The sequence below is a fragment of the Dipodomys ordii genome, unplaced genomic scaffold (assembly GCF_000151885.1).
Source record: "Dipodomys ordii isolate 6190 unplaced genomic scaffold, Dord_2.0 Scaffold15, whole genome shotgun sequence".
Taxonomy (NCBI): Eukaryota; Metazoa; Chordata; class Mammalia; order Rodentia; family Heteromyidae; genus Dipodomys; species Dipodomys ordii.
Window position 1 is genome coordinate 1,631,695 of NW_012267231.1, and position 13,710 is coordinate 1,645,404.

General features: G+C 49.5%; 1 protein-coding gene across 1 annotated transcript in view; it reads left to right on the forward strand.

Moving 5' to 3' along the window:
- The window catches only part of Iqgap1 (IQ motif containing GTPase activating protein 1), a 73,627-nt gene extending 62,502 nt beyond the window's left edge, over positions 1-11,125 (forward strand). Inside the window, exons 31-38 of the mRNA XM_013012080.1 lie at positions 673-775; positions 1,169-1,304; positions 1,570-1,657; positions 2,290-2,502; positions 4,169-4,335; positions 5,805-5,927; positions 8,063-8,171; positions 9,990-11,125. Coding sequence (XP_012867534.1) covers positions 673-775; positions 1,169-1,304; positions 1,570-1,657; positions 2,290-2,502; positions 4,169-4,335; positions 5,805-5,927; positions 8,063-8,171; positions 9,990-10,103 — 1,053 coding nt within the window. The 3' untranslated portion in view covers positions 10,104-11,125. The remainder of the gene's footprint in view (positions 1-672; positions 776-1,168; positions 1,305-1,569; positions 1,658-2,289; positions 2,503-4,168; positions 4,336-5,804; positions 5,928-8,062; positions 8,172-9,989) is intronic.
- Positions 11,126-13,710: the final 2,585 nt, after the last annotated feature.

A 13,710-nucleotide genomic window follows, 5' to 3' on the forward strand; every position in this document is an offset into this window, starting at 1 on the left:
TTTGTTGGTCGTGGGGCTGGAACTCTGGGTCTGGGCACTGTCCTTCAGCTCAAGGCTAGCACTTTACTACTTCAGCCACAGAACCACTTCTGGCTTTTTCTGCTTATGTGGTACTGAGGAATCGAACCCAGGTCCTCATGCATGCAAGGCACTCTACTTTCCAACCCCACCAGTATTTCCTTCCTTCCTTCCTTCCTTCTTTCCTTCCTCCCTCCCTCCCTCCCTCCCTCGCTCCCTCCCTCCCTCGTTCCCTCCCTCCTTCCCTCCCTCTCTCCTTCTCTCCCTCTCTTTCGTTCTTTCTTTTTCTTTTTTCCTGTCCTAGGGCTTGAACTCCGGGCCTGGGCACTGTCCCTGAGCTTCTTTTGCTCAAGGCTAGCACTCTACCACTTGATCCACAGCACCACTTCTGGCTTCTTTTGTGTATATTTTACTGAGGAATCCAACCCAGGGCTTCATGCATGCTAGGCGAGCTCTCTACCACTGAGCCACATCCCCAGCCCCCGAGCACCAGTATTTCTTCTTGGTGCATCATGACATACTCCACAGCCTCCAGAGCCCCGGAGCTGCTGGATCCCTCGGTGTGTGGTTGAGGGTGTTTGTGTCGGAGGGTGGGCGCGTCGCTTCTCTGCTGGCGGATGTTGTGTTGCAATGGGGCGCTGCTGGCTCTTTCAGCTCCTGCTGGACCACCAGGACGCCATTGCCCCCGAGCACAACGACCCGATCCACGAGCTCCTAGATGACCTCGGCGAGGTGCCCACCATGGAGTCCCTGCTGGGTAAGGCTCTTCCCTGCTGCTGGCCAGGACAGGAGCAGGCAGGAGAAGGGGAGGTCTCTCCTCTGCTTTTGCCCTCACCAGATTTGGGGTCTCTAAAAGGCCAGAGTCTAATGAAAGGAGGGATGGACGGTTTGAAACCCAAAGCGCAAAAGCTGCGTGATGAGGATGCTAAGTGCGGGAGGGGCAGCGGGAGGGGCGGGCCGCTGCCCAGCGACCTGTCAGACGCGGCGGCCAGGCCTTGCGCTGCTCCTTTGCCTCCACCATGGCACACTGCCTCTTCTCTTCACTGGGAGCCCTTGCCACCCTGGACCTGTCTGAGTCAGGTGGCATCTTAGACTTGCACCCACCTTATTTGGGCTACTTTCACCTCCTCCCCACCCCGCCACCCTACAGGGGAGAGCTGCGGCAGCCTAAATGACCCAAGTAAGGAGGCGCTGGCCAAGACAGAAGTGTCTCTCACCCTGACCAACAAGTTCGACGTGCCCGGAGATGGGAATGTGGAAATGGATGCCCGCGCCATCTTACTGAAGTAGGTGTAGACAGGGAGGCGAGGGGAGCTTTGCTGAGGGATCCCCAAGGCCGTGCCTGGCCTGGGGTTTGGGAGCTGGATGGATTCAGGAAGTGGCACACAGGCTGTTAGATCCATGTTTAGGATGGTCGCCCACATGTCGTCCGTGGCACAGGAGTCGCAAGTGGCACGGCTCTGGCTCGGGCTGCCCGCCAGCCCTGTGAGACAGCGCTTGGCTGTGGAGCGCGCACGCGCTGACGCGAGGTGCACCTGCCTCTCATTGCAGCACAAAACGTTTAATCGTGGATGTCATCCGGTTCCAGCCAGGAGACACCTTGTCTGAGATCCTAGAAACACCAGCCACCAGTGAACAGGTGGGTTTAGGGTTTCGCTTCTCTCTCCCGAGGTACATGCGCCTGCCAGGGCAGAGTGTTTGTGCACCTCAAGGCTGAGGCTGAGACCTCAGTGGGATGAATGCATCAGTGTTCTAGAACATTTATACACCATGACGTCTCCACGTGCCAAATGAGACGTGGAAAAATGAGGGCTTTTTTTTTTTTTTTTGGTCAATTGTGGGGCCTGAACTCTGGGTCTGGGCGCTATCCCCCAGCTCTTCAGCTCAAGGCTACCACTCGAGCCACAGCACCACTTCTGGCTTTTTTTTGTTAATGTGTTGCTGAGGAATGGAACCCAGGCCCTCATGCATGTGAGGCAAGCGTTCTATCACTGAGCCACCTTCCCAGCCCGAAAAATGAGGGATTTATAGACAGAGTCCAGTCTCTCATTGTACCTATAGTCCAGGGTTTTATTGTACCTAAAGTCCAAGAAACCCAGAGAAAAGTGTTTTTGTGGCTGGATGGGTAGAGATCTTCCTGGGCATTGTGCAATTTGTTCCCTCTATTTCTAGAACAGGATTTGGGAGATGGGTGGATTCAGATGGCAGCAGATCTGCTATTACTTCCTAGGATTGGTGTCGTGACTTTCCCAAGCACTTTTTCTCTACTAGGAAGCCGAGCACCAGAGGGCCATGCAAAGACGCGCCATCCGCGATGCCAAAACTCCCGACAAGATGAAAAAGTCCCGCTCTGTGAAGGAAGACAGCAACCTCAGTCTCCAGGAGAAGAAGGAAAAGATCCAGACGGGTCTGAAGAAGCTGACAGAGCTTGGGACCGTGGACCCAAAAAACAAATACCAGGAGCTCATCAACGACATTGCCAGGGTACTGCGGACAGGAGCCCTGCATGGAATAGCCATGCCCAGCCTTTTCAGAGCGTCCGAGGCTCCTAGAGACAGAGCTACCAGATGAGAACTCAGCTTAGGCTTGTGGGCAGATTAGTGTCTGACTCCCCACCACCAGAACCTTGATCCCATGGCCTAAGTTAATAGGAGAACATTCTAGAACTTCCTAGTCTAAATTTTTCTTTGGCCTTGAAGAACTCTTTGGGTTTTTTAAGTATGTGTAATATGATATATATCACAGACTAATCAACTTAATTTGTGTGTTCATCGCAAGTGAGGTGCTCAACGTTTTTTGGCTTTTGTGTGTGCTGGTACTGGGGCTTAAACTCAGGCCCTCATGTGTTCTGCCCTAGCTTTTTAGTTCAAGGGCAGCACTCTACCACTTGAGCCACAGCTCCACTTCTGAAGTGCTCTTGTTTTTGTTTTTTGGGGTGTTTTTGGAGGTTTTTGTTGTTGTTGTTGGTTTGGTTTGGTTTTTTTGCCAATCCTGAGCCTTGAACTCGGGGCCTTGGCACTGTCCCTGAGCTTCCTTTGCTCAAGGCTAGCACTCTTACCACTTGAGCCACAGCACCACTTCTGGCTTTTTCTGTGTATGTGATACTGAGGAATCAAACCCAGAGCTTCATGTATGCTAGGCAAGCACTCTACCACTGAGCCACATTTCTAGCCCCTGCTTTTTGTTTTTAAATTAATTATTTATTTATTTTTTGTTTATGTGGTACCAAGGAATGGAACCCAGGGCCTCATGCATGCTAAGCAAGCACTCTACCACTAAGCCACATTCCCAGCCTAATGCTCTTGTTTTAATTTTTGCTTTGTTGTGATTTTTAAATAGGCATTTACCTTGTAGCACAGAATGGCCTTCACTTTGCTATGTAGTAGTCCAGACTGGCCTCAAACTCACACTTTTCAGCCTCCCAAGTGCTGGCATTTATTGGCGTGTACCACCATGTCTCGCATGGGTATTCTCTGTCATCCTACTTGATAAGCCTTGCACACCCAGCAAGCCAGGAGTTGACATATTATTACTCTTTATCTTCTTCCTTGGACAGCACACTTGAGTCCTTACAAGTCCTTACAAGTCCTTTACAAGTCCATTCGATAAATGTGGAAGCCTGACATGAAACTTCTGTTGTTAGAAAGATACAGATAGAATATCTTAATTTCCTTGAATTTGTGAGTACACACCATTGCTGGTAAGAATGGATACTCCATCCAGGTGCAGGTGGCTCACGCCTGTAATCCTAGCTACTCAAGAGGCTGAGATCCGAGGATCTCGGTCAAAAACCAGCCCAGGCAGGAAAGTCTGTGAAAGTCTTTATCTCCAGTTAAACACCAGAAAACCAGAAGTGGCTCTGTGGCTCAAGTGGTAGAGCAGTAACCTTGAGCTGAAGAGTTCAGGGACAGTGCCAAGGCCCAGAGTTCAAGCCCCATGACCGACCAAAAAGAATGGATAGTCCACAGATGTGACCTGCCATTTTGAGTCTTTTCTTCCCTGCTCCACATCCCACTAAATCACTCTTGCTAAAAGAATGCGTTGTTGAGGCAGAGCCATGCATCAAGAGGTTTTAGTGATGGGAAAACAACAATGATTGGAGACGTACATGCTACCTGTTATTTTCCTAATTCTGATCACTGTGTCTCAGGATATTCGCAATCAACGGAGATACCGGCAGAGGAGGAAGGCCGAGCTAGTGAAATTGCAACAAACCTACACTGCTCTGAACTCAAAGGCCACCTTCTATGGCGAGCAGGTGGACTACTACAAAAGCTACATCAAAACCTGCTTGGATAACTTAGCCAGCAAGGGCAAGTGAGTGTCATTTTCTTTTCGAAAATTATCAGGGGAAAGAATTAGGGTGGGAGGCAGGCTAGCTACTCTGGAGGTTGAAATCCGAGGATCAAGATTCAAAGCCAGCCTGGGAAGAAAAGTCTGTGAGACTCTTATCTCCAATAAACTACTCAGAAAAAGCCTCTCCCCGGCCGCCAGGACTGGTTTAAAAAAAGAGAGAGGAAGTGGTGCTGTGGCTCAAGCGGTAGAGTGCTCACCTTGAGCTGAAGAGCACAGGGACAGCACCCAGGCCCAGAGTTCAAGCCCCACGACCGAGAAAAAAAATTTTTTTTAATTAAAAATAAATTTAAAAAAAGAGAGAGAGAGAACTTGGTTTGGGAAAAAGAGGTAGAGGCACCACCTAATGTGACACTGCAAATTTTTACCTAAAACGTCCTGGATCTCTTCATTGTATGGGTTATGATGGCTCTCATTGTTTGTATAAATTCCTAGTTCCGTTCACTGGTGTCTGGTGTGCGTGAGGCGGGGTAGGAGGGATCAAGAATGCCTGTTTCTAATTTCCCTTGTCCCAAAGTATCTTCTTGGCATGAGAAAGGAAGAGTCATGCGTGGAAGATCACTGGTCGCAGGCCTCCAGGTGCTTCCACAGACTTGAGGGAATATTACACAGAATTGTGTTCCTGAACCTCCGGGGTTGCAGATTGCAGGCTCCCAGCTCTGGTCTTCTTACAGGAGTGTGGGGAGGTGGAGATTGCTGACCTGGCTTAACTTCCTGTGAGGCACCTTCCCCTGCACTGCTAAGGGGCTCCGAGAGTTCTTGGCTCCTCCTGGGACTTAGTACTGTTTTCTCCCTGCTGGCAGAGGCCCTCCTCTCCAAGGATAGAGTAAAGCACTAGCAGGTGCTGGGCCAAGTCCTCGGAGCAGAAGCCCTGCTTTGTCACATTGGTTTGCTGCTCTGGAGATGCTACACTACTAACGTTTAGGGTGATCCTCCTGCCCTCATGTCCTTGGTTTTCAAAGATAGACCCATAGCATCTAGTCACTTACCGAAAGTGCATGGGCTGGGTGGGCGGGATCAAGAACACCTGTTTCTAAACTTCCCTTGTCCCAACATATATCTTCTTGGCCTGAGAAACTCACGAGAGTAGAAGATTACTGGTCACAGGCCTCCAGGTGCTTCAACATATTTTAGGGAATATTACACAGTATTAGATTTTTTTTTTGTCGGTCGTGGGGCTTGAACTCTGGGCCTGGGCGCTGTCCCTCAGCCCTTCAGCTCAAGACGAGCGCTCTACCACTTGAGCTACAGTGTCACTTCTGGTTTTCTGGTGGTTTATTGGAGATAGGAGTCTCACGGTCTTTCCTGCCTAGGCTGGCTTTGAACCACGATCCTCAGATCTCAACCTCTTGAGTAGCTAGGATTACAGGCATGAGCCACCAGCGCCTGGCTCAGTATTGGATTTTATTTATTTATTTTTGTGTTACAAACAGGGTCTCCAAAAAGCCTAGAGAAATGAAAGGCAAGAAAAGCAAGAAGATCTCACTGAAATACACAGCGGCCAGGCTGCATGAAAAGGGAGTTCTCCTGGAGATTGAGGACCTGCAAGTCAACCAGTGAGTTCCGACCTTGCTTGCTTTATTTGTCAAGCTGGATTGAAGTGTGCATTCATCGCATCTTTTTCTCTTCTTGTCTTTATTTCTCTTTCCTGGCTATTTTAGATATACTATAGGTTATTTATAAATTTTCCTGTACAGATTTAAGCTTCACGCACAGAGAGCAGATTTTTTTTTCTTAGTCTGTGCCCATGTTCACGCCTGTTTTTCACTCCCGTTTGTGTGTTACTCATCTTAATTTTTCCTCTTAAGAGCAGGAAGTCATTCCTTCTGTTTCTCCAGCCTCACCCCAGAGTAGGTAACAGTACAAGATAGCTACATGATTCCACATGCAACTAGTGCCAGGCCTCACTCTTTTTCTCTCTGGGAAGAGCAGCTTGTGTCACGTATGCACACTCATCTGACCTGCCTTCCTGCAGGTCGTTGGTCCAGCAGCCTCAGCACGCACTGGCTGGACCTTCCTGCAGCTAGCCGTGGCTTCCAGGTGCCCACGGGTCTCTTCTTGTTTCTGTTTAAGAAGAAACTTACGTTTTTTCTGATTCTAAATGCGTGCTGGTCACTGTACTTAGAGAACATGGTGAAGCCTAAAGCCCCGGCCCGGCGCTGCCTTCCTGTGTCCACTGCTACCAAGACATCTGCCATCTGTCCAAAAGTGTCTGCACTCCCTCACAACCATTGAGTCATTTATGATGTTAAAGTATCTTCTCAAAGTTTGCATCTCTTAGGTTTCTTGTTGAAAAAGCATTGTAGTGGGTTTGGTGTTTTTTGTTTTTTGTTTTTTTTTTTAAGTTTTATATTTCTGCTTTAAATATGGCTTAGCTATATTTTCTCTGGTCAGTTTTTCAACTGGGGAGCTTAGTCTCTGTTTCTATACTTTGCTGTTATAAGTTTCTTTAGTTGAGCACTTGGTACATTTGTTCTGATCTGTTTCATAATAGTTATTCCTTTTTCTGTTTGTTTTTGTTTTTGTTTTTCCTGGCCATGGGGTTTGAATTCAAGGCCTCTGCTTGCTAGGCAGGTACTCTATACTTGAGCTACACTCCTAGCCTTTTTTGTGTTAGTTATTTTTTCAGGTAGGGTCACTAGTTTTTGTGTAGGCCAAATTTGGACTATATGAGCCTCCTACCTCTACCTCCTGAGTAGCCAGGATTTCAGCTCTCAGCCATTGTGTGGTCTATTTCTTTTTTATCATTATTTTCCACTGTTATTCAAGTGCTCAGCTCTTTTTGCTCCTTTTCTAATTTGCTGCTGTGAGCCTAGAAACCAGATAAGCAACCAAATCCACTAAAATCAATTACTACATAAAGCTGTCTGTAGGAAGTGACTTAGGAATTGGTCTCATTTCAGTAACATGCACACTTGACTGCATGAGTTCTGTGAGCTTTCATTTCTCAGCAACCTCCTGCACAGCCTTGGTTCTCAGCAGTTCATAATAAGCCATCTTGGGGTGTACTTTGTTCACCTGGGGCACAGCAAACTCCCACTTTGTTGCTAGTACTGTGAGATTTCCCGGCACGTAACACCTTGGGACAGTGGCGGTGGCAGCAGCTGCCAGGACACTCAGCCACATGGCACCCCTGTGCCGGAAGCCTCCTCCTCTTGCTCTCTTTCCCCGGCCCCCTTGGTTTTCCTTCTCACCCTCCCAGTCCACAAATGAGCAAGCACAGCGCACACACTCCCTTCTCTCTCCTCCCAGCCACTTTCCTCCATTTCCCTTTTTATTTTTTCCATCAGTCATGGGGCTTGAACTTGGCCTGAGCTTTTTTTTTTTTTTTGCTTAAAGCTGGCACTCTACCACTTGGGCTATAATAGCTCTATGTCTGGCTTTTTTGGTGGTTTATTGGAGATGATATCTCATGGACTTTCTTGCTCGGGCTGGCTTTGAACCATGATCCTCAGATCTCAACCTCCTGAGTAGCTAGGATGACAGGCGTGAGCCATCAGTGCCCGGCCTCCATTTCCCTTTATCGTGACCATTCATCAGTGCAGGAGAAAGGCCAGGCCACAATGTGTGCCATTCCGCAGTGGCGTGTGCGTGGGGGCAGGGGTACCTGCTTCACCCGCCCCAGTCCCCCTCAAGACCTGATTCCTACTAGACCTGTTCCATGAGAAGAAATCACGTTCTGTTTCAACAGGTTTAAAAATGTTATCTTTGAAATCAGTCCAACCGAAGAAGTTGGAGACTTTGAGGTGAAAGCCAAATTCATGGGCGTGCAGATGGAGACGTTTATGTTGCATTATCAGGTGGGTTTGCATGAGTAGAGCAAAGCTGTGGGGGGCAGTCCCAGGCTCACAGCCCCAGGGGACAGCCGTCCAGCCCAGCCAGTGCCTTGGACTGGACTTGACCACTGGAAGTTGTCAAAGCTCAGTGGCTTCAAATCTCTTTCCTTCTCATTTCGATTTGACACAGGTACTTCCGTGGTTAGCAGTGTTTGCAACAGTGTGTGTGTAAATTGTATCTTCGTAAATGGAACTCCGCTTGAAAAAGAACTTTGCAGTGATTTTTTTTTGTAACATAATCAGCCTTAGTTTTCATTTTTAAATATCTAAGTTTTAAACATTAAAGAGTGTCAGCACATTGAGAGGATTCATAAGCGACATCTAGGCGCTTTGAGTCTGAACCACTTTCTAGGCCTGATTAGATTTTTGCCACAGGCTCCATCCCCAGGGGTCCGGCTCCCCTTGGCACCCACTGCACACAGTGCAGGCTCTGTGGTCAGGCCTCCCGCTTCACACCCAGCCTTGGGAGCTCATCTGTGAAGCTGGAGGTGTTCTGGACTCTTAGAAAGACACGACTCAGGCTGGGAAGGTGGCTCCGTGGTAGAGTGCTTGCCTCACATGCACAAGGCCCTGGATTCAATTCCTCAGTACCACACAAGCAGAAAAAGCCAGAAGTGCCACCATGGCTCAAGTGGTGGAGTGCATTAACCTTGAGCTGAAGAACTGAGGGACAGCACCCAGGCCCAGAGTTCAGGCCCCACAACCAACAAAAAAAAAAGAAAGAAGGCAGGCAGACAGACAGACTGGCAGACACGCAGACACAACTCAGTCCGAAGCCCACAGTAGGCATCTGGTAAACATTTAGTCCTTCCTTTTCCTTTACCTTCAACGCAGTAAAGCTTTGTCACACGGAGTAGAATTTAGTAGGCTGCGCGAAGCCCAGTGGTAGAGTGTGTGTCTCCCGGGGTCCGGCCCCAGAGCACCTCGGTGAGAAGCTGCAAGCGATGTAGCAGGGAAGGGAGCGGAGCTGCACGGCCAGCACTGGTCTGCGAGGTCAGGAATAGCAATGTTGCTTGCTTTTCCACGGGTGCTAGCCAAAATGGGGACCATCACCATTGCTCCTGTCATTTATGTGGGTATTTGTAGGAACAAATGCGGGGTGAGGGCTGGGATGCAGGCTCAGTGGCAAAGCGCTTGTCTCGCGGGGGCTGTGTCCTGGGTTCGATCCCCAGTACCAAAAAAGAACAGAAAGACAAAATGTGGGAGTGGGTTGTATACCGTTGGGCTGGTCGGGTACTTGAACTCAGTTTCATGTTTGCTACGTACACACTCTACCTTTGAATCACACCCCCAGTCATTTTGCTGTGATTATTTTTAAGGTGGGGGTCTCTTTTGTTGCATGTACCTGGACTGGAATCCGACTGTGTTAGGCGTCTAAAACTCCGTTATTCTGAGCACTCTCTAGCTGAGATGCCCTGTGCCCTGCCCACTTCTGGTGGAGAAATAGTCCTGCACATGTGCCCGCGCTGGCCTCAGGCAGCCATCTTCCCAGCCTCTGTCATTATGGGTGTGAACCCTAAGTGTGTTCTAACTGAACATACTTGCTTTTGCTTTCCATCTTTGATGTGTTTGAATACAAATAAAATGAGTCCCCGATGCCAAGTTAACCGGCGGGTCCCGCCCCGCCAGCGGGCAGCGCGCCCTGTGTTGGCTCCTCCGCCCTGTGTTGGCTCCTCCGCCGGCCTCGCTTCCCTGGGGTGCAAGAGGCGCTGCTCCCCCGCTGCACCGCTCCCTTCCTTCCTCCCCAAGCCGGACAGTAACAGTGCTGTCGTTTCTGCACAGGACCTGCTGCAGCTGCAGTACGAAGGTGTTGCGGTCATGAAGTTGTTTGATAAAGCTAAAGTGAATGTCAACCTTCTCATCTTCCTTCTCAACAAGAAGTTCTATGGGAAGTAATGGCCGTTTGCCGCCGGCCCAGGAGCATGAAGGAAAGAGAACTTCGCCGCTGCCTTTCTGGGATGCCTCTACTCCTCGGAAGCAAAGACCTAGCCCACCAGGGTGCCCCAATCTGATAGGCTCCCCGTGCCCCGTTTGTAACTCCTTTCATCCAGACAGGACCAGTCACCCTCTTCTAGTGAACTGTTACTTCTGCTTCCTTGTCTTCCTCCATCACTGCGGGCAGAGAGAGAGAACTCTACCTCTCCATCGCTGCACTGCGAACTCTGTCTTAGCAATAACGTGGAGAGCCTCATTATTCACAGGTGGGCGCGATCAGTACCAGTAACAACCCTGAAACACAAGGAAACAAACCATCGCTATCAGCAGGTACTGGTGTCATTGCAGCCATGAGGCTCTCATTTTTCTCCCATTCTTTTTCCTCTGTCTCTTCTGGGGGCAGAAGCTCGTGCACGACGTCACCACTCTGTTCAGAGAAGAAATACTGGTTCTCCCTTCACTGCCAGCCGTGGGTGGGGCTATTGGCCTGATGCCCTCACTAGTAGAAAGGGGTGCACGGGGTGAGCTCCCAGACAGCCCCCTCCCCACAGCAAGGAGCTGTCCAGAAATAGAACGGAGTTGTTTCAAACCTTTTGTCAAGAGTGCCTTATTAAAGCATAGACTTATTTCTTAAAATGTGAGTGATAGGTATCTCAAGATTTAAATAATGCTTCAAAAGCCTTTCAAATACTGAGAAAAAGGATTATTTTTAAATGGTTTATCTGTATATCTGAATTCTAGGATTTTTTACCTTCAGGATTGCAGAGAGAATCCTTGAAGAAGCTCAGTCAACCCAGAAAAAATCAAAACTTCTTCCTACTTCCGTCTGGTTGCCCACAGTTGTGCCTTGTTTGTTAAGCAAAATCATTTCTAAATATTGAATTTAGAAGCTTTTGTTCTTGGATAAAAAGCCACATTTTTTTTTTTAACCTGTACATCCAAGAAAATTAGGTAGGGGCTGGGAAGGTGGCTCAGAGGTAGAATGCTTGCTTTGATGCATGAGGCCCTGGATTCGATTCCTCAGCACCACATAAGCAGAAAAAGCCGGAAGTGGCACTGTGGCTCATGTGGTAGAGTGCTAGCCTTGAGCTGAATGGCTGAGGGACAGCGCCTAGACCCGGAGTTCAGGCCCCATGACCGACAAAAAAGAAAAAAGAAAAGAAAACTAGGTAAATCATGCTACTGAGCCTCCAGTTTTTCTGATGTTTTGGTTCAGTGTTCTCTTCTAAAACCCAAAAGTTAAACTAACATTGACATTTTTACTGATGTATATTTGAGGCCAATAAACTTAAATTCATTACAAATCATGTGCTGTGTCCCTATTCCAAAGGGAAGTCTTGGAGAGGTGTTGGTCATGGCGGACGTCTGGCTGTGGGCATAGCCCGTGGGGAGGAGTGGCCACCACCTTGTTTTCACTTTGTCTCACATTAAGCTGGGTCTGGTGGCACACACCCGTAGTCCCGGATCTCAGGAGGCAGAGGCAGCAGGGCTGTAAAAGGTGAGCCAGGGGCTACAGAGCAAGATCCTGACTCAGGAAGAGAAAGAAAGATGCGCGGCCCCAAATCTGAGACACAGAAGATGTTTTCTAAAAACGCCCTTTCCAACTGCCGCGCCACGGGCTGCTTCCGTGACTTGGAAGGATTGTAGGTTTCGGAACACAGCCTCAGGCAGAACACTCCTGCAGAATCCAAGTGTTCACACACCAAGCCTCCTGACTCCCCAAGGCCTCCATGCTGGACCGGGACAGCCGCGCGAGCTTCCTCCTATTTATTAGCTGTGGCTTCTGTCCCCTCTCCCCTGACCTTCTCCTTGGCCATCATGACATTTAAATGAATTTCCTTCCTCCCCAGCATCTGACTGCACGTTTGATGGTTACTTTGAATAAAAGGTCATTTGTTCCCATTCTCTGTGTCACTGTTAGCAGTTCTTACTGTTAGCAGTTCTTACTAGACAACATTAACTCAAGTGAGATTTGATCATTAAAAACCACAAATAGAGTGCCAGTGGCTCACGCCTGTAGTCCTAGCTACTCAGGAAACATATCTGAGGATTGTGCTTCAAAGCCAGCCCAAAGCCGGGCACCAGTGGCTCACGCCTGTAATCCTAACTACTCTGGAAGCTGAGATCTGAGGATCACAGTTCAAAGCCAGTCTGGGCAAGAAAGTTGATGAGACTCTTATCCCCAATAAACCACTAGAAAACTGGAAGTAGCGCTGTGGCTCAAGTGGTAGAGCTCTAGCATTGAGCTGAAGAGCTGAGGGACAGCACCCAGGCCCAGAGTTCACGCTCCACGGCTGACAAAAAAAATGCCAGCCCAGGCAGGAAAGTCTGTGAGACTTCCCAGAAATTAACCACCAAAAAGCTGAAAATGGAACTGTGGCTCAAGTGGCAGAGGGCTAGCCTAACAAGAAGGGGTCTGAGGGCTTTAGGGACGGGAGAGCCCTGCCCCTCCTCTGTGCCCCGAATGGTCTGGGGCACAGACAACACATGAGCGATACCCAGCAGCTTCCGGTTGGGTTTGGCCAATGGGCGGCACCCCCCAAGCCTGGGCCAGGTTAGGGTTTGCTCTGCGGGGCCCTGTGGAGTGGCTGCCTCCAAGGCTGCCCTGTCCCCAGGCTGAGCACGCTAACGAGGCCTGCGGGAACCAAGGCCGCTGCATCACCCCTTCGCTTAATTAACTTCTCTGCAAATTACTGGGTTTGAGTGTGGCTCCTGTCTCCTGCGGGGCGCGGGCCGCCACACTAGTGCACCAATTAGGGGCTCAATTAGGGAGAGACTCGGTGGCCTGAATTGGGTTAGGATAGAAAGAGGTGGGCAAGGTCTCACGATATTTAGGAAGTAGTTATTTACTGGTTCTGGGAAAGAACCCTGGAACTGAGCATGCCCACATACCAACACGGTGCGTGGAGGTCTCCACTCAGCAGCAGCCCTGGGACACCCTGCCCTAGGGCGGCCCTTCCCCGGGGACCTGGCAGCCCTGCAATTGGTAAGACTGCCTGTGTGCTGCCTTCCCCAGGAAGTTGGTTGAACCTACCCCTAGTTAGAACTTTCCTTCTTGTTCTTTGTTGTTGTTGTTAATCCTTTTTGCCAGTCCTGGCTTGAATTCAGGGCCTGGGTGCTGTCCCTGAGCCTCTGTGCTCAAGGAGAGCACTCTACCACGTGAGCCAGAACACCACTTCCAGGGCTTCATGCATGCTAGGCAAACACTACCAGTTAGCCACATTCCCAGCCCCTCTTGTTCTTTTATGCCAGAACTGGAGTTTGAATTCAGGGCCTAGTACTCTACTGCTTGAGCCACATCCCTACTTCTGGCATTTTGCTAGTTGACTGGAGATAAGTCTTGGATTTGTCTGCCTAGGTTGGCTTCGATCTCTTGATTCTCAGATCTCAGCTTCCTGAATAGCCACAGTCACATATGGGAGCCTCTGGCACCAGCTCTTAGCTTTAAGTTTTTCTGATGAAGACACTGCTGGCTGGGTGCCATGGTTCACCTGCCGTGTGATCCTAGCTGCCATGCCCTCAGGAGGCTGAGAGCTGAGGATTGAGGTTCAAAGCCAGCCTGGGCAGG